General features: G+C 39.9%; 1 protein-coding gene across 2 annotated transcripts in view; it reads right to left on the bottom strand.

Moving 5' to 3' along the window:
* Positions 1-5,764: 5,764 nt before the first annotated feature.
* The window catches only part of LOC144578359 (uncharacterized), a 99,990-nt gene continuing 84,076 nt past the window's right edge, over positions 5,765-21,678 (bottom strand). Inside the window, exons 5-7 of one of the 2 annotated variants that reach the window (XR_013523935.1) lie at positions 17,828-18,019; positions 13,662-13,762; positions 5,765-11,292 (exon numbers count right to left, since the gene is read on the bottom strand). Coding sequence is in view for 1 of the 2 variants with exons in the window: in XM_078342665.1 (XP_078198791.1) it covers positions 11,268-11,292; positions 13,662-13,762 (126 nt within the window). In the remaining variant the exon portion in view is untranslated. The remainder of the gene's footprint in view (positions 11,293-13,661; positions 13,763-17,827; positions 18,020-21,678) is intronic. The other variant, XM_078342665.1, reaches the window with a different exon arrangement.

Genomic DNA, 21,678 nt, shown 5'->3' with positions numbered 1-21,678 from the left:
GCCCAAAAAAGCCCTGAACCAGAGGGATTCACAGCTAAATTTCACCAGATGCACAAAGAAGAACTCTTACCATTTCTACTGAAACTATTTCAAAAAAACTGAAGAGGAGGGACTCCTCCCCAACTCATTGTGTAAGGCCAGCATCATCCAGATACCATACCTGCAGATATACACACACACAAAAAGAAAACTTCAGGCCAATGTCCTTGATGAACATTGATGCAAAAATCCTCAACAAAATACTAGCAAACCAAATCTAGCAGAACAGAAAAAGCTCATCTACACAATCAGGTAGGCTTTATCCCTGGGTTGCAAGGTTGGTTCAACATATGTAAAAAAATAAACATGATTCATCACATAAACAGAACTAAACCAAAAAGCACGATTAACTCAACAGATGTTGAAAGGCTTTTAATAAAATTCAACATCCTTCACGTTAAATACTCTCAACAAACTAGATATTGAAGAAACATAGATAGTAAGAGCTATCTATGACAAACCCACAGCCAACATTATACTCAATAGACAAAAACTGGAAAACTAACTGACACAAGACAGGCATGCCCTCTCTAACTCTCCTTTTTAACACAGTATTAGAAGTCCTGGCCAGGGCAGTCAGGCAAGAGAAAGAAATTACATTATGGCATCCAAATTGGAAGAGAGGAAGTCAAACCATCCTTTTGCAAACAACATGATTCCATATCTAGAAAACCCCATAGTCTTAGCCCAAAAGCTTATTTAACTGATAAGCAGCTTTTCAACAAAGTTTTAAAATACAAAATTAATCTACAAAAATCACTAGCTTTCCTATACTATAACAACAGCCAAGCCAAGAGCCATCAGGAGTGCAATCTTATTCACAACTGCCATTAAAAGAATAAAATAGAAATATAGCTAACCAAGGCTGTAAAAAATTTTTACAAGAGGATTACAAAACACTTTTCAAAGAAATCAGAGGTGAAACAAATGAAAAAACATGCCATGTTCATGGATAGAAAGAATCAATACTGTTAAAACTGCCATACTGCCCAAAGCTATTTACAGATTTAATGTTATTCCTATCAAACTACAAGTGAGATTCTTCACAGAACTACAATAAACTATTTTAAAATTCATATCAAACAACAAAAACAACAACAAAAAAACACACAAATAGCCAACACAATCCTAAGCAAAAAGAACAAAGCAGAAAGCATCACACTATTGAACTTCAAACTATACTAAAGGGCTATAATAACCTAAACATGGTATTAGTACAAAAACAGACACATAGACTAGTGAAACAAAACAGAGAGCTCAGAAATAAGGTTGCACATCTACAATCTTTGACAAAACTGACAAAAAGAAGTCATAGGGAAAAGACTCCCTATTCAATAAATGGTGCTGGGATAACTGACTAGCCATATGCAGAAGACTGAAATTGAAGATTCCTTCCACCATCCACAAAAATCAACTCAAGATCGATTAAAACCCAAAAGTATAAAAACCCTGGAAAACGACTTAAGCAATGCCATTCTGGACACAGGAACTGGCAAAGATTTCATGACAAATACACCAAAAGCAGTTGCAACAAAAGCAAAAACTGGCAAATGAATCTAATTAAACTAAAGAGCTTCTACACAGTAAAAGAAACTATCATCAGTAAACACACAACCCACAGAATGGGAGAAAATATTTGCAAACTATGCATTTGAGAAAGGTCTAATAACCAGAATTAAAAATGGGCTTAAACAAATTTAGAAGAAATAAAACAACCCCATTAAAAAGTGGGCAAAAGACACAAACAGATACTTTTCAAAAGACATGCTTACTGCAAACAAGCACATGATAAAAAGGTCCATATCACTGATCCTTACAGAAATGCAAATAACGCAATACCATCTAACATTAGTCAAAATTATTATTATTAAAAAGTCAAAAAACAGATATTGGTGAGGCTGTGGAGGAAAACGGAACACTTACGCACAGTTGCTGGGAGTGTAAATTAACTCAACCATTGTGGAAAGCAGTGTGATGATTCCACAAAGACATGAAAACAGAACTACCATTTGACCCACGAATTCCATTACCGGGTATATACCCAAAGGAATAGAAACTGTGCTGTCCTCAAGACACATGCACATTATGTTCATTACAGCACTATTCACAATAGAAGAGACATGGAATCAACCTAGATGCCCAAAAGTGTTAGAATGGATAAAGGAAATGTGATACATATACACCATGGAATACTATGCAGCCATAAAAAGGAATGAGATTATGTCCACTGCAGGAACATGGATGGAGCTGAAGGCCATTTTTTTTAGTAAACTAACACAGATATAGAAAATAATGCCTCATGTTCTCTCTTAAAATTGGGAGCTCAATGATGTGAAGGCATGGACACAAAGAAAACAACAGACACTGGGCCTACCTGAGGGAGGAGGTAGGGAGGAGAGAGAGCATCAGAAAAAATAACTATTGGCTACCAGGCTTAGTAGCCATCACCTGGGTGATGAATCTGTGCTACAAACCCCTGTGATAAGAGTTTACCTATGTGACAAACCTGCACATGCACCCCTGAGCCTCAAAGTTAAAAAAAAAAAAAAAAACACAAAACTGCTCTTCTTTGACAAATAAAAAAACCACAGTATGCAGTCCATGTTAATTTATATGATGCTAGTTGCCTATTCCTTGCATATCTACATAAATTCACATCATTTTAGAAGTTTGTGTTTCTAAATTTAAATCAAATTTAGAAATTTAGAGCTACCAAAATAAGTCTGAATATGGAAAGTATTGGGATGTTATCTTCTTGCAATCATATGTAAACACCAGTTATAAATATACTTTTTTCAGTCATCCACCAATCATAATAACATACTTTTTAAAATTATTTTTTCCAAAGATCATGCTGAAGTATTTGACTGATATCTTACATAGAGCCACAAGGGAGAGAAAGAAAGCTAAAATGGGAAGCATCAAATATTTTAAAAGTATGGATTACCTTTAGAGAATTCCAAAAAGCAACACAGCATTAGGAACTTTGTCTTCTGGAAAATCTTGGAGACATGAAGATGTCCCAATATGAACAGTTTTATTGTCTTGTAAGTGTCCTACCATACAGAACTTTAACTTAGGTAATTTGCTTTACTTAATTAAATGAGTCAAACATTTGGATGTTTCTATATAAGCCTTACCAGGGCCCTACTTGTCATCAGAAAAATTTCTGAAGAATAGAACAGAACAAAACTCATATTATGTAGAGAAGAAAGTAGCGTGTATCCAAAGGAAGAAAGAAAGAATGTAAAAAAGACATATAGAAATAGGGAGAGAGAGGAAGGTTGAGATGGAGGGAGGGAGAGAAGGAGGGAAGGGGGAACAGAGGGAATGAGGAAGTAAAGCTGACCACGATTCAAGTAGATTTAACATGAGAAAAAAAAACAACTGAGGATAGAAAATGCACAAAGTGGAGGAAAAAGAAGGTGGCGCGGTAGGAGCAACTCAGGATTGCAGCTCTCAGCGAAGACGCAGAGGGTGAGTGCAAGCCACATTTCCAGACGGATCTTTGTTGCCCACAGAATGGGGAAATTCCCAGGTGTAGGACAGAAACATGACACCAACACAGCTGTTTCGGCTGGCGCAGCCATTTCAGCCGGTGCCACAGCACAGTGGCACTCCGCACAAAACGCACTGGTCTGGGTGCCCTGTTAAACTGGCAATCTGAGATTTGGGAGGGCACATTAGCATATCCATCTGATTAAATGGGACTTGGACAGTGAGCCAGACCAGGAGATTACCGGGAAGCGACATTTGAGCTGGCAGAGTGGGTCGCTGCACGGGAAATCATACAGATCCTGGTGCCCTATCAGCAGGCGACTGAAACACCTGGGAAAGAGTCAACCAACCATTCAACTTAAAAAAAAAAAAAAGGGCTCTGAGGCAGGGAGCCAGGTGATCAGGCTCGGCGGGTTCCACCCCCACAGCAACAAACAAAACAACGATTTGAAACACTTGGGGTTGAGAGTTTCACTGTGGGCACAGCTGAACCCAGGATGAAGCAGCTCAGTGGGGGAGGGGCGTCTGCCATTAACGAGGCATTCTGCCCATACTGAGGTACACTCCCATTGCTGACACAGCCTCCCATTGCCGAGGCAACCCGCCATAACAGAGAGACTCCGCCAACAAGGCGGAGCCCAGGACAGCAGGGCAGAGCCCATGCCAACAAGGCAGAGCCTACGGCAGCAGGATGGAGCCCACAGCACCAGGGCAGAGCCTCGGCAGGCAAATAGTGCCTAGACTGCCTCCTAGCTGGGCAGGACAGTACAACAGATACTCATAAAGAAAGCCCTAACTCCCCGAGACAGAGCATCTGAAAAAAAGGGGGTTTTATGAGTTCTGCTGCAGCAGACTTAAACGTACCTGCCTAACAGCCCTGAATGATCAACGGAGCTCAAAGCTCAGCACTTGAGCTCCTATAAAGTACAGACCGCCTCCTCAAGCAGCTCCCTGACCCCTGTATATCTAAAGAGTCACCTCAAAAAGGACTGATCAGACTGACATTTGGTGGGCATCATTCTGGGACAAAGATAGCAGAAGAAGAAACTGGTAGCATCCGTCACAGTTCCACAGCTGGTACAGGTGTACCCCAGAGAAGCAGGGCCTGGAGTGGACCTCAGCAGTCGTACAGCAGAGGGGCTAGACTGTTAGAAGGAAAACTAAGTAACAGAAATACTTCATCATCAACAATCTGGGCGTCCACTCAGAGACCCAATCGAAAGGTCAGCAACTACTCAGACGACAGGTGGATAAACCCACAAGGATGGGAAGAAACCAGCACAAAGAGGAGGAAAACACCCAAAACCAAAACACCTTGCCTCCTACAAAGGACCAAGGGAACAAAGCTGGATAGAGGGAACAAAGCTGGTTCCTCACCAGCAAGGGAACAAAGCTGGATGGAGAATGAGTGTGACGAAATGACAGAATCAGACTTCAGAAGGTGGGTAATGAGAAACTTCTGTGAGCTAAAAGAACATGTTCTAAATCAATGAAAAGAAACTAAGAACCTTGAAAAAAGATTTGAGGAAATGATACCAATAATGGACAACTTAGAGAGGAATATGAATGAATTGAAGGAGCTGAAAAACACAACGCAAGAACTTCACGAAGCATGCACAAGTTTCAACAGCCGAATTGACCAAGCAGAAGAAAGAATATCAGAAGGCAAAGATCAACTCAATGAAATAAAACAAGAAACCAAGATTAGAGAAAAAAGCACAAAAAGGAATGAACAAAGCCTCCAAGAAATGTGGGACTATGTGAAGAGACCTAACCTACGTTTGATAGGTGTACCAGAATATGACAAAGAGAATGAATCCAAACTGGAAAATACTATTCAGAATATTGTCCAGGAAAATTTCTCCAATCTAGCAAGGCAGGTCAATATTCAAGTCCAGGAAATACAGAGAACATCACAAAGATACTCCGCAAGAAGAGCAACCCCAAGGCACATAATCGTTAGATTCACCAGGGTTGAAATGAAGGAGAAAATGCCAAGGGCAGCCAGAGAGGAAGGTTGGGTCACCCACAAAGGGAAGCCCATTAGACTCACAGCAGATCTCTTGGCAGAAACCCTACAAGCCAGATGAGAGTGAGGCCAATATTCAACATCCTTAAAGAAAAGAACTTTCAACCCAGAATTTTATAACCAGCCAAACTGAGCTTCATAAGTGAAGGAAAAATAAAATCCTCTGCAAACAAGCAAGTACTCAGAGATTTTGTCACCACCAGGCCTGCTTTACAAGAGCTCCTGAAAGAGGCACTACACATAGAAAGGAACAACCAGTACCAGCCATTCCAAAAACATACCAAATGCTAAAGAGCATCAACAAAATGAAGAATCTGCATCAACTAATGGGCAAAACAGCCAGCTAGCATCAAAATGGCAGTAGCAAATTCACACATAACAATATTAACCCTAAATGTAAATGGGCTCAATGCACCAATCAAAAGACACGGACTAGCAAATTGTACAAAAAATGAAAACCCATCGGTGTGCTGTATCCAGGAAACCCATCTCACATGCAAGGATACACAAAGGCTCAAAATAAAGGCATGGAGAAAGATTTACCAAGCAAATGGAGAGCAAAAAAAAGCAGGAGTTGCAATTCTTGTCTCTGACCACATAATTGGAAGTAAAGCACTCCTCAGCAAATGCAAAACAACTGACATAATAACAAACAGTCTCTCAGACCACAGTGTAATCAAGTTAAGACTCAGAATTCAAAAACTAACTCAGAACTGCACAGCTTCATGAAAACTGAACAACTGGCTCTTGAATGTTGACTGGATAAACAATGAAATGAAGGCAGAAATAAAGAAGTTCTTTGAAACCAACAAGAACGAAGATACAACATACCAGAATTTCTGGAACACATTTAAAGCAGTCTCCAGAGGAAAATATATACCAATAAGTGCCCATATGAGAAGAGTGGAGAGATCTAAAATTGACACCCTAGCATCAAAATTGGAAGAGCTAGAAGAGCAAGATCAAAAAAACTCAAAACCTAGAAGAAGACAATAAATAACTAAGATCAGAACAAAACTGAAGGAGATAGAGACACGAAAAACCCTTCAAAAAAAATCAATAAATACAAAAGCTGGTTTTTTGAAAAGATCAACAAAATAGACCACTAGCCAGACTGTTAAAAAAGAAAGAGGGAATCACCAAATAGATGCAATAAAAAACAATAAAGGGGAAATCACCACAGATTCCACAGAAATTCAAACCATCATCAGAGAATATTACAAACAACTCTATGCACATAAACTAGCAAACCTGGAAGAAATGGAGAAATTCCTGGACACCTGTGTCCTCCCAAGCCTAAATCGGGAGGAAGCTAAAACTATGAATATACCAATAACAAGGTCTGAAGTCAAGGCAGCAATTAAGAGCCTACCACACAAAAAAAGCCCAGGTCCAGATGGGTTCACAACTGAATTCTACCAGATACACAAAGAGGAGCTGGTACCAATCAGTCTGAAACTATTCCAAATAATCCAAAAGGAGGGAATCCTTCCCAAATAATTTTATGAGACCAACATCATCCTGATACCAAAACCCGGCAGAGACTCAACAAGAAAAGAAAACTTCAGGCCAATATCCATGATGAATATAGATGCAAAAATCTTCAATAAAATACTGGCAAGCTGATTGCAACAGCACATCAAAAAGCTTATCCATATTGATCAAGTAGGATTCATCCCAGGGATGCAAGGCTGGTTCAACATACGCAAGTCTATCTATAAACGTAATTCACCACATAAACAGCACCAAAAACAAAAACCACATGATTATCTCAATTGACGCAGAGAAGGCATTTGACAAAATTCAACAGCCCTTTATGCTAAAAACCCTCAATAAACTCAGTATTGACGGAACATATCTCAAAGTAATAAAAGCTATTTACGACAAACCAACAGCCAATATCATAGTGAATGGGCAAAAACTGGAAGCATTCCCTTTGAAATCCGGCACTAGATAAGGATGCCCTCTTTCACCACTCCTATTCAATATATTACTGGAAGTTCTAGCCAAAGCAATCAGGCAAGAAAAAGAAATAAAGGGTATTCAAATAGGAAAGGTGGAAGCCAAATTGTCTCTATTTCCAGATGACATGACAGTATACCTAGAAGACCCCATTGCCTCAGCCAAAAACTCCTGAAACTGATAAGCAACTTCAGCAAAGTCTCAGGATATAAAATCAATGTGCAAAAATCACAAGCATTCCTATACACCAATAACAGACTTAAAGAGAGCCAAATCAAGAACGAACTGCCATTATCGTGAAAATGGCTATACTGCCCAAAGTAATTTACAGCATCAATGCTATCCCCATCAAGCTACCATTGACTTTCTTCACAGAACTGGAAAAAACCACCATGAACTTCATATGGAACCAAAAGAGAGCCCACATAGCCAAGTCAATTCTAAGCAAAAAGAACACAGCAGGAGGCATCACACTACCAGACTTCAAACTATACTACAAGGCTACAGTAATCAAAGCAGCATGGTACTGGTACCAAAAGAGAGATAGAGACCAATGGAACAGAACAGAGGCTTCGGAGGCAATATAACATATCTACAACCATACAATCTTTGATAAACCTGACAAAAAACAAGCAATGGGGAAAGGATTCCCTGTTTAATAAATGGTGTTGGGAAAACTGGCTAGCCATGTGCAGAAAGCAGAAACTGGACCCCTTCCTGACACCTTACACTAAAATTAACTCCAGATGGATTAAAGACTTAAACATAAGACCCAACACCATAAAAACCCTCAAAGAAAATATAGGCAAAACCATTCAGGACATAGAAGTAGGCAAGGACTTCATAAACAAAACACCAAAAGCATTGGCAACAAAAGCCAAAATAGACAAATGGGACCTAACCAAACTCCATAGCTTCTGCCTGGCAAAAGAAACTGTCACTAGAGTGAATCAACAACCAACAGAATGGGAAAAAATTTTTGCAGTTTACCCATCTGACAAAGGGCTGATATCCAGAATTTACAAAGAACTCAAACAGATTTACAAGAAAAAAAACAAACAAGCCCATTCAAAAATGGGCAAAGAATATGAACAGACACTTTACAAAAGAAGACATACATGAGGTCAACAAACATATGAAAAAATGCTCATCATCACTGGTCATTAGAGAGATGCAAATCAAAACCACATTGAGATACCATCTCACGCCAGTTAGAATGGCGATCATTAAAAAATCTGGAGACAACAGATGCTAAAGAGGATATGGAGAAATAGGAACACTTTTACACTGTTGGTGGGAGTGTAAATTAGTTCAACCATTGTGGAAGACAGTGTGGCGATTCCTCAAGGCCTTAGAAATAGAAATTCCATTTGACCCAGCAATCCCATTACTGGGTATATATCCAAAGGACTATAAATCAGTCTACTATAAGGACACATGCACATGAATGTTCATTGCAGCACTGTTTACAATAGCAAAGACATGGAACCAACCCAAATATCCATCAATGATAGACTGGACTGGAAAAATGTGGCACATATACACCATGAAATATTATGCAACAATCAAAAATGATAAGTTCGTGTCCTTTGTAGGGACATGAATGAATCTGGAGAACATCATTCTCAGCAAACTGACACAAGAACAGAAAATTAAATACCGCATATTCTCACTCATAGGCAGGTGATGAACAATGAGAACCCATGGACACAGGGAAGGCAGTACGACACACTGGGGTCTATTGGGGGGAATAGGGGAGGGACAGCGGGGCAGGGAGCTGGGGAGGGATAGCCTGGGGAGAAATGCCAAATGTGGATGAAGGGGAGGAAGGCAGCAAAACACACTGCCATGTGTGTACCTGTGTAACTATCTTGCATTTCTGCACATGTACCCCAAAACCTAAAATGCAATTTAAAAAAAAAAGAAAATGAACAAAGTGAAGGAGGTTTTTACAAGATTACTTGGTTTATGATAAACTTTGATAAAGAATGAAAGTTGAAGAATTAAAAGGTGTGAAATGGACTTTATTTTTCTTATTCTAATGGTAATGATGGGATTTCTGATCAAAAACTGTCTTAAAGAGAGTCAAATAACAAATGGGCTTATCAGGTGTTAGCCCTCCATAACCTATCACGCGTTTCAGGCACAACAAAAAAAGCAGTTGGAATAGCATCCACCTGTTACCTGCATGCACTAGAGCTCTGAGAAATCAGCCTTTGATCAAAGAATTATAGTCCTCAAAGACTAAATGCCTACCTTGCCCTTTCAAATTATTTTATGTTCTGTTAGAAATCAGTTTTCTGTCTTGCCTTTCCTACATTATTATCTCATATTAGTTCAATGTTTCTTTGTCTTGCTTCTAGGTTTTTCATACCCAACCAAACTTTTATTTTATGAAGGCCTCTATTATTTTATATAATTATCACAACAATAATACAAACAAGTTTATCAAACTTGTTTCTCAGTCTTCTTTTCTCCATGAGCTTGGTAATTAATTTATGACCATCATGTCTTTCACGAATGTAGCTCCATCCATGAACCATGAATATCCTTCTGTATTTATCATGCTTGATTCTAATCAGTTTCCTTACTATTTTTTGGCATCAAGACATGAAATAAAAATAGTATCACAACTATATCCCATATCTTTATGAAATAAGGTGGCTTCCCTCGGAGCCACCAGTGCTGTTTTGTCATAAGATCTGATAGATACTCCCCTTATCATTATTTCTGAAAAAAACACAAACGTATGTCAATTATACATTCTATGTGACTTGTGTTTTTTTCCCCAAAGGTAATTTCCCTTTACGTAAAATCTGACACATTTTTTATTCATTTGTTTCTACATTCATCCAAAACATACTAAGTTTTTTATATTGCCATATTCTTTATAAAGACTGGAAAAATGACATGAATAAAGAGGTTCTCTGCCTCAAGAGATGATAAACCTACATTCTGAAAATGAAGACAAATTTTGAATAAGTAATTCTATGAGCGATAAATGCAATAACAAAGTGTGCTGTAAGTGCTTTGCAAACAAAAGTTAAGAAGTCAAATTTGGTCCTCAGTTTTATGTTAAAGAGATTTATTCCTGTTTAATTAGCTAAGAAACACTGAAGAAGGAAGAGGTTGCCATTAAGATAGCAGTCAGGGCTGGGCGTGGTGGCTTTGGCCTGTAAACTCAGCATTTTGGGAGGCCAAGGTAGGTGGATCACAAGGTCAGAAGTTAGAGACCAGCCTGATCAACATGGTAAAACTCTGTCTCTACTAAAAATACAAAAATTAGCCAGGCATGTTGGTGCCCACATGTAATCCCAGCTACTCAGCAGGCTGAGGCAGGAGAAGCGCTTGAACCTGGGAGGCAGAAGGTGCAGTGAGCTGAGATCGTGCCACTGCACTCCAGCCTGGATAACAGATTGAGGCTCTATCTCAAAACAAAAAATAACAAAACCAAAAAGATAGCAGTCAGGATTGACTACATACGAGTCAGTAGAAAATAAAAATCCGGAGTACTTATTAAAAAATTATTACAAATTTTAAGACTGCAATAGCATATCATTAAACCAGGCATGGGATCCCTACAATGTGAGATCCTGTGTGAACACACACGTCACATACCATGAAGTCAGCCCTCATGCCTATGAAGCATCCAGGTATACGTGTCAAGCAGGCAGTACAGTATTCAAGTCTGGAGGTCTAGAGAAATATCTCGTTACAGACATTTGCAAGTTGTTACAGATTAAACATGGCCATGAATCGTCACCCTAAAAAAAAAAAAAAAAAAAAAAAAAAATCAAGAAATAGGGTCTATCTTCCTCTTTGAATGTGAGCTGGCTCTATGATGGTGTAATCAATACAATGATGTGAAAGTGATATTGTGGTAGTTCTAGGCCTAACCTTTAAAAGCAATGCTTTTCTCTCTTGAAATGCTCACAGTTGGGACACTTCACTCCAGAACCAGAGGCTAAATGGATATCCACTTTTAGATGACAGCCCCAGCTGTCCTAGCCAAAAGGCAGCATCAAGTATCACCCATATAAGTGAGCCATTTAGATGTTCTAGTGCAATTGAGCAGAAGAACCACCCAGCTGAACCTAGTCAATCCACAGAACCATAAGATACAATGAAATTGTAGTTTTAGGCCATGAATTTTGCAGGGATATACAGCAGTAATACCAAAACAGAAATTAGTGTGGTGCCAAAACAACAAAAAGCTAAAACACTTGGCAATGGCTTTGGACCTAGAAATCGGTAGAAGGTAGTATAATGCAGAATGCTAGTGATAAATGGAAATATAGGGATGAAAATGTAATTTGATGCTGGAAAGGGGGAAGAAGGCTTAATTTTTTGTGTGTGTGGAAACACAAAGAAAAAGAAAATTAAGCAAGTGAGATCTTTTTTAATTTTGCTGAGTAACTTAGCATGTAGAATACTGAAAGTGTCAACTGTTTTATGTCAATAAAATAAGGTACACATAGAGAAAGGAATTTAAAAAAGAAAAAAAACAGCTTTCAAACAGGATCTAGATAGAGTATTTCTTAACCAAGACTTGTTGGGAATTTTTCTTATTCCCAATCTCCCTCAACAAAAGTCTCTCAAAGTAGGTTTGAGATAAATTACTTTAGGACAAAGATCAAATCAAATCCAAGGCACTCTCAGTAAATATGCAGTTTCAAAATCAAGACCTCAGATATGTGGCTACAAGAACGTTTTGTTAAAAACTCAGGAAGATTTGACATTTGTTAAAAACTCCACTATGTCACTTTGAAACTTTCTTCTAGACAATGGTGCTTCTAAAACTCTGTCCAAAGTAGGGAAAAGCCTTTTACAAAGAAATTTTGGTGTTACTTTTGTCTAGGAAGATGGCTTATATTTTTATACTCAGGAAAACCACCAAGTATCTATAGAAATTGTACTGGCTTGTACAAAAAAAAAAGTGGTAGTTCAAAATTAAGAGATCTTTGAGATACCCAATTTTCAACAAAAAGAACACATTCTGAGAAAATCATTCAGCTACACATGTGGGCTCTTTCTTAGTGAAAAGGGAGACCCAAATCAAAGAGCCAGGAGTTCAGAGGAAAAAGCTTAGAGGCAAAGAAAATCAATCAAGAAAGCTAGAAGAAACCCTAACCAAGGAACCAACATCTGTTCACTTAAATTTCAGGACGTTTATGAACCAGTGACAGCTATTTGCACTGTAGTTTTGGAATGCATGTGTCTAACAAATTCTGTCCTTGTCTCACTATTACTTATTGAGTTTGTGGGGGCCAGATAATTTGTTTTCTAGTTTATCTCTTTCTCTCAAGAGGAGCCTGAGGTGCCTCATTCACACCTGAACCTGATTTACATAATGGAATGCTGGACACTGAACCTAATGCAGTCACAAATTGAGACTTTGAGGGTCATGGGGTGTGGTCAATAAATTTTGCATGTAGAATGAATTTAAATAATTTATGACTGGGGGATCACTCTTGTGGGCTTAAGGTGACCAAACAAGTTTTATTACTCTTTCCATCAACATGTGGCATTTATTTTCATTCCCTCTTGAATCTGGGTTGGCCCTGTGACAGCTTAACAAATAGAATGTGGTAGAAGTGATGATGTATCAGTTACAGACACATTTTTTAAGAGGATCTCACCATCTATTCCGCCCTCTAGGGTTTCTCACTCTTGGAACAATTCTTGGAACTCAGCCATCATGCTGTGAGAAACCTAAGCCACATGTACGGGACACATGTTGATGAGCCAACTGACAGTCTCAAGCAAACTGCCAATAACCAGCATCAAATGCTGCCATGTGAATGGAAATCTTGGCTGTCTCATCACAATTGAGCCCACAGATGATGCAGCCAAATCCAATTTTATATAAATAAATCTACCCTGTTTAGTCTGGCCAACACCAATAAGAGTGAGAAATAATAAAACAGTTAAGCCAGTAAATTTTGGCGTGCTCTGTTATAAAATAATAGATAATTAAAATAGGAGTCAGTTGTGTATAGAAGTTAATGAAACCATGAGATGGTTGAGACAATAAACAGGTGACATGAAAGAAAAAGGGCTATCTTAGTCTGTTACCTGTTACCTGAATTCCATAGACGGAGTACTTTATAAAGAAATTAAATTAATTGCTTACAGTTCTAGAGGCTGATAAGTCCAAGAGCATGGTGCTAGCATATGGTGAGGCCTTCTCGTTGTGTCATCTAACGGCAGAAGAGTAGGAGGACAACTGAATACCTGCAAAAGGGAATGTATGAGGTGCTGAGCTGGCTTTATTACAATGAGCTTTTGAGATAACTAGTGATTCTGATGATAGGATCTTAACCCATTCATAAGGGTGCTGCCCATAATTTGATTACCTCTTAAAGGCCCCACATCTTAATACTTTTACAATGGCAATTAAATCTCTACATGAGTTTCAGTAGAGACAAACAATCAAACCATACAGGGGCTTAGAATAGAATCCTAGGACTTCCAAAATTCTCAAAGAAGACAGCTACAGAATCAGTGACATATGTTTATAAAAGTAAAAAGAAATCCAGAACAGTCAGTGACCTGTGAGACAAAGAAAGAGAGTGACCAAAGATTTGAGTGCCAATGAGAGATCGAATGACATACAGCTAATAGTTACTTGTTCCATTAAATGACATTGAAGATAAAGGTGACCATAGCAAAAATAGAATTTCAAACTGTTAGGGAGGAAGTCAGACCGGAATCGGAGAGGTACCTGAAGAATGACAGAGAATGAGTAGAGAGGAACAGAGTATAGGTTCTTTTGAAGAGCCAGGAAAGGTGGCATGAAGAAACTCATTATCTTTTTCTCTCTGGCTCTCATTCTCACTGGATGTGGGGGTGAGGGGGTGAGGGGGAATGAGAAAGAGAGAGAGAGTGGAGAGAAGGAAGAAGAGAGGGGAATCTTGAAACATTAAAATTATCATCAAATGCTGAGAAGGAAAAAAATATAAAAGATAGGTAAGAGAAAAATATGAATAATATTTAACTATTTCCAGAAAGGATCCTCAAAACCAAAGACCATCCATTTAGTCACTATGACTATTCAAACACAGAGTAACCTCAAAACAACATTTGCTCTCAAGCAGACTTTGTAATAGCTGGATAATCATGGATTCAAAGGAAATTATTTCCCTGACATGTCAAAATAGATTTGTTTAAATCTTTTAAATTTTTAGGCAGTTTCTTTCTTCTAAAGTGAACAATGATATTTACCTTTTGGAGAGAACATGCCTTATTTTCAGAAGTATTGCTTAACAATTAGTAAATGTCTACTTGCTGATATGAGACTATACAAAATATTTGCTTGACAAACTTCTGAGGGCTCTGCAACATTGTGGGTGATTCGGATAATGCCCTTCCCAGATGTGTATGATCATCAGTGAATTTACGTGCATGCATAACAGCCTCCTGGGAGCAGAATGGCTTGTACTTGTTTCTGTCTCTGCACTCAGAGACATCTTCCATTCAAAGATATGGAAGCATGTTTCACAAAATATCATGGAATACCAAAGAAAACCAGGACCAAAAGGGCAAACAAGGCAGGGAAAGGTGCTAGAACAGTGACTTGGGATCAACATGGGACGGAATTAGAGAGAAGAGCTTCCTGTGCAAACTATGTGGCTTGATACAAGAAGCTCTCCTGATCTAGATGCCCTGGTACTACAGGGAGCGACCTTGGAAAATTACTGAGAGGTTATGAAGTGAAAGATTTGTTACACCAATGGCTAGTAAGTCATTCTTCTGAGTGAAGGCAGTTGTACTACATAAACCTACAAAAAGGGAGATGCATCCTCCCTTGTTCCTGGCAATCTTGCCTTTGAGGAAATCAGTATGCTCCAAGTTGAGTGAGCCAGGCCACTGTCACAAAATGTCAGTGGTGCCAGATATTAGCAATCCTGGAGTTATCATAAAGTCCAGCTTTTTTCATTAATTTAGGGAGCACCCTCTGGTTGATAATGATAAAATCATAGCATCCATACGTAGGAAGAAAGTATTTTCCAATCCATTATGGTTTTCAGGGGATGAACAGAATTACTAGAGCTATATGTGAAAACAATGCCACATCATTAAGAATGCAGGTGAAAAGGAAGTATCTAAGGCACTGGAATCTTTGTACAACTTAGTATTTTAGATAAATTTGAAAATTAGAAATGCTTTAAAATATGGGTAAACTCTCCAAGTGTAAGTTTACAAAAAAAAAAAAAATTCCAGTGTTTTCGGCAATGACTTTTCTTATGTAAACACCAACTAGGACACAGAGGTACTCATCAACAAACTGACTCCTGTGGGGCACGAGGCAACGTATGCAAGCTATGCACAAGGCATTCGAGGTCGGGCATGGAAAAGTACTGAGGCACCATGTATGCTATTTGTGCATGGAATGAAACTCCTTGACCCTGAAAACAGGGCAGGGAGTGGAGTGTGTGGTGGGATAAGGAACGCTGAAAACAGCCTCCTGAAAATGCAGCTTGAATGTTGTGCAAGGTCATAGGTGCCTCTGCAACCCACCACAAATGACCATCTAGTAGATGTTTGTAGTTAATACAAGCCCTTTTGATAAATACTTAGTGGACGAATGCTGTGGCAGACTCTCTGGAAGAGCTACCCCCTGGCCCCGGCTCAGCTGGAAGCGTCTGAGTACTTCATTCATGGCATTCACTGCAAGCTATACGCTCTGCAACTGGATGTGATTGCCTTGAATTTACGTGTGAAGGTGGAGAGGTCATCAATTTTCAAGAAATCCCAGTAAGGGACAGTCCTGACTCCCATCAGGAGCATGGGACACATTCTTAAGATATCAGGCTGGGTTATCATGGGTGAAAAAATGACCAAAGAGCAGAAATTATTTTTCAAAACAGTGCAACAGCTGTTTAAGGCTATTAGGTGTACTGCAGAACCTGGAGCTCTACACCAATTATGCTCTTAATTCAGCAGGAATGCCCTTGGTTTCCTGATCAAGGAACCTTAGAGTTACGGGAGCAGGTAGGTCGCTACCTGCAAAGAGGCTATGAGCAAGGTCATTTACTAATGTTACTGTTTTGACCACCTGGGCTCTGGTGCGCTCTGCGTTGTATTCTCTTTACCAGATTGTGGCGAGTCAAACCGCCCATCTTGTCCACCTGAGGGGAATTCAGGAGATTTAAAGAGAAGGAAAAACAGGAACCAGAACAGGGAGAGACTTGTCTCCCTGCTTCTTTCCCTTCTATAGGGAATAAGAGGTTTTTTTCTAGTGAGGATAAGAACGGACCGCAGCCTTTTCCTCCACCCTTAAACGGACCTGCATCTGTTGGCACTGTTCAGGCAACAGCACCTCCCGTCCCACTTGAGGAGATTGGAGGCTGCCCAAGGGACAGTTCTTGGATAAGATCCCTGGTCAGTGAACATCTATATGATTGGATGGCCATGTCCCCTTAACAAACTTCCCTGCTGGAGGGGTGCCCCAGGAAGGAAGGAAAGTGGCTGATTGTCTTCCTAATATGCAAGTTCTCACTCTCTACTTCCAGCATCAGCCTTTCTGGCCTTGTCTTTTTTCTGTTTCCCTGGAGTATAAGGGAAAGTTGCATGCTGCCTCCTGGGTTTTATCCAGATAGCTCTGGCTTTCTTGCTGCCCACAGAGGCCTAGGGCAGGGGAGTTGCTAAGATGCTATGGAGTGGCCATTTAGTCACGGGCAGTCTAGGCAAGTTGCCCCTTTCTGGGTTTGCGGTGATGGAAAGGAGGCCAAGAGGCACAGACCAAGTCCCCAGGTGGCTGCAGGCAGCTCCAGCCCGGTCCTGAAAATCCTCCTCGCCATGATCACGCGCTTGAGTAACTGCCCAGAAAGGGGTCTGCTGCTTGCTGCACTGCTGCTTTTCCTACTTCTTTCCTTCCCTGCCACCCCTTGCATATCTCAGCTAGCAAACAATTCTTTGTCTTCCCTGGACCCCGGAGGGCTAAGAAACAGTCCATTGCACCCTGACCTTACTAGCCTAAGGTGGGCACAGAAGTGTGGAGCACCCTAGGGTACAGAGCTCTGGGGGAGAAGCCCGCTAATAAGGGGCGCTCTCCCGTAGCCATATGTTAAACGCTAACTAGGCTGAGGTGGACAAGCTATGCCAGCTGCTGTCATCTTCAGAAGATAGATGCAGCAGTAAGGAATGTTTGTTTCACTTTTTTACAAAATGTTTAAAAACACTGTGGCTGGGAAACTTCACAGCACACACTGTGCTGCATGTCTGCTCCTCCCCTGAGCCTCTCTGCTTGCAGGTAGTAAAAATGATAAAAAGCCCAGCATATTTTCAGTACCTTACCTAACAGAGTTGGCTTCAAGCATAGGCGATCTGGAGAATGAGGGAAGTGGTCTTCTCCCAGCCTGTTACCCTGTTGCCTCCTGCCTTCGTGCTTATACACACACTTTACCACCTGGTCATTCCCTGGCCTCTTGCTGCCACGTGTAGTCTTCCTTCCTTCCTCTCAGGGTAAGAGCAGCAACAGGTGGCAGGCTGTTAGAAAGAGAGGCTGCCTAATGAGCCCGGAGCAGATGGGAAGAAACCAGCCATAGCCTGCTTTCCATAGCTCACTTCTAAGGCATTCCAGCTGAAGGCTAATGTAAGAAAAAGGCCAGCACCTAAAGCCTTTAAAAAAAAAAATTTTTTTTTAATTTCTTTTTCTTCTTTTTATATGCAACAGCTAACTCTCAATGCAGGTTTATTATCCTGACAACTTTTAAGGGGCAGAATATGGTAAAAATCACTTAAAATGACCATCCCTTCCATGCCTTAGTTTAACAGGTAGGCTTTATCGTTTTGCCCTTTCTATATTTTTTGTGTTGTGTACCTGTCTCACAACCCCTCAAACATACACAAAAGACCACAGATTTAATAGCGTCTCTTCTCATAAAGCGGCACTGATGTTGCGTCCAGTTATCCGATATCACCCTGCTACTCTTTTCCTACCACTAAGCATGGAACAATTTCATACTCTCCTAGCTTGTGATCTTAATTGGCAAGTAGCAATGGCTGACTTTATTATTGGTAACAGCAGCTTCCATTTACCAGCATTGAAGCTTCTGAACTTTGTACAAACTATGACTATTAAATTTGAATCCACTGTTGTCTCTGAGCCCTTGCTTCAGGCCACTACTGACTTTACAGGCGGTATAATAAAAACAAGACAGCTATAACGTGGAAAAATGGCATGCAAAACTAGCAGCACAAAATCCAGGAACATTTTAAAACTACGCAACAAGTGGAGTTAGGTGTCCTAATGTTGACTTTACAAACTTTCCTTCACGAAAACATAGTTAGTGATTCTGCTTATGCGGTGTATAGCGTTACTCATTTAGATCTTGCACATGTGAAGGACATTACTAATGAATCTCTACTAGCTTGCTTTCTTGCAGTGCAAAAGCTCCTCTGTGTCTGTCATCACCATCTTTACATCACACACATTCACTCTCATTTTAGGTTACCTGGTCCCTTACAGAAGGGAACGCTCCAGCTGATGCTCTGGTACAACCACAAATATGAATTGCAGACTTTCCTCCTTTTTTGTGAGCTCAAGCTGATCGTGTTTTTTTCTTACATCAGAACACTCGCAGTCTTAAACAACAGTTTCATTTAACACTTCCTCAAGCTCACCTGATTGTTAAAACATGTTCTGATTGCCAAAGACATTCTCTCTCTCCTTTGTCCCTAGGGCTTGGTGCCAACCTATGAGGTTTGGTGCCTAATACTTTCTGGCAAAGTGATGTTACTTAATGTCCACCCTTTGGATGTTTTAAATTTCTCTACATTACCATGGACACTTAAATGGGTTTAACACATGCTACCCCCTGGACAAGAGAAAAAAACTGAACATGGAATTGTTCATTTTTTTGAATCTATTACAACTTTAGGCCTTCCACAAACTATAAAAACTGATAACGGACCTCACTGTCTTAGTTCTCGATTTGCATATGCATTGCAACTTTGGCACATACAGCCCAAACCTGGCATTCCCTATAACTCAACCAGTCAGGCCATTAGTAATTGAACTCATTAAACTCTTAAAGTATATCTTAACAAACAAAAAGGGGGAATATGGGGTTCTCTCCTTGAGAACAGGAGCTGCCATTGGAGAATCCACCAGCAATGACACTGATGACTTGGAAGGCAATTGACATTGCTTGAGGACCACTAAAGAGACTGGATCAATAGGCAACTGCAACGGCAGAGAACCAGCTTCTTTTGTACCTGGTGGTAACTGGGGAAACTTCTGAGAGAGTAAGACAGACATGGCTGTTGGGTGGCTGGTAATTCTTGTTCTTTGCCAAGTGGGATCAGCTCAAGAACATGCTTATTGGAGTTATATTCTACCTCCTCCTGTTTTTAATGTTATTACATGTTGGGATGCTGACCCACCCCTGTCATCTAATGATACTTCTTGGACAGAAGGTCAATAGATGCCCCTGTCATACATGTCAACTGAAAATTTGAGATGGATTAAACTAAATGACTCCTTGACATTATGGTCTAGTAATCCTCCTCTTTGTTTTTCCACAATAGCACATGACTAGTTTGTTACTCTCATTCCTCAGGAGCATCTTTACTATCACCCCAAAGGGGGTGCTAAGCTTGCAAATTTGACCTTTATTTCTGCTGTTACTACTGTTACTGAGGTCTCCAGTGAAGCTACACAAATGCCTGATCTTCCTATACAACATCCGAGTAGGGACTGACGCTATAAATTTGAGGCTGTTAATCTCTGTGCAGATAAGCTGTGCCATGCCAAGGGCCTCTGTTTGGGGTCTCTATGGTGATTTTATGTTTGCAAATCAGACGTGGATTTGGGAGTCCCTCCAATAATTCTATCACCTGGTCAGAGTATGGGCTTTCAGGACCAATCTTACAACTAAAAGGGAAACAACCTTTGAACCCTGCTCATACCCAAATTTGGAGACTAGGACTTCCCTTTTTAATAAAATTCTTTCACATGGTGAATACATTAGTAGTGATGGCAACTATACCCTCTCTTTGCAGAATAATGTTACTGACACAGTCTTGATTTCTACTACGCACCCTTATATATTTGTGTTTGGGCAAGGTGTTCCTCATATAGAGCAGAATCAATCCTTTTACAGAATTAAAGTCTCTTCCAGTAGCTGGTATGCTACGTGCTTATCTCTTCAAAATGTTATACAGTCAAATATGACCTATGTCATAATCTTAATACAATGAGCAGAATTGTGGCTGCCTGTAAATTTAACCCAGAATTGGGAAGGAGATTCCACCTTGCGGTTATTTAGAAAAACACATCTGCAAGAAGCTTATCACAACCATTTGCCTTCTTAAATTTCCACTTTTGACTGTGAATTAAAGAAACCACTTGAAGAATGGTCAAAGCAATTACAAACAAGTACCCTTCAGCAATTACAAAAAGGCTTTCAATGGTTAAACCCAAACACTTGGTTGTTTGGGTTAAACATAGGCATTTTGGTGATGGCTGCTATACTTAAACTTTTTTGTATCTGTCTGCTAGGCGTTTGCAGATGGCTCAGACCTTACAACCAGGGAAGAACAATAGTTTACCTTGCATTGGATGACCAGCATGCTCTAAGAATTAAGAAAGGGGGAGATGTCGGGGGCACATGGCAACTTATTCAAGCTTATGTACATGGCATTTGAGGTCAGGTCATAGAAAAATACTATGTATGTTATTTGTGCATGGGAATGAAACTCCTTGACCCTGAAAACAGGACAGGGAGTGGAGTGTGTGGTGTGATAAGGAACACTGAAAACAGCCTTGAATGTTTTGCAAGGTAAAAGGTACCTCAGCAACCCACCTCAAATGACCATCTAGTGGATGTTTGTAGTTAATACAAGATCTTTCAGTAAATACTTGGTGGACGGATGCTGGGGTGGACCCTCTTGGAAGAGCTACCCCGAGCCCCGCTCAGCTGGAACTATCTAAGGATTTCGTTCTTGGCGTTCACTGCAAATTATAAGCTCTGCAAGTCCAGATTTCTATCAGTGAGCCTAATAATATTACAATGAAAGTTTAAATACTAGGCTAAGGGACATTAATAATGGAGATTAAAGTAAAAGGTATATATTTAAATTAATTCAGTTAAACTTTATTAATACTTGTTTCCATTTATTCTGTTTTTGCAACCGTTCAGACT

This window comes from Callithrix jacchus, chromosome 11, assembly GCF_049354715.1.
Source record: "Callithrix jacchus isolate 240 chromosome 11, calJac240_pri, whole genome shotgun sequence".
Lineage (NCBI taxonomy): Eukaryota > Metazoa > Chordata > Mammalia > Primates > Cebidae > Callithrix > Callithrix jacchus.
Note: the sequence above shows the minus strand (reverse complement) of the source record. Positions and strands in the feature narration are given on the sequence as shown.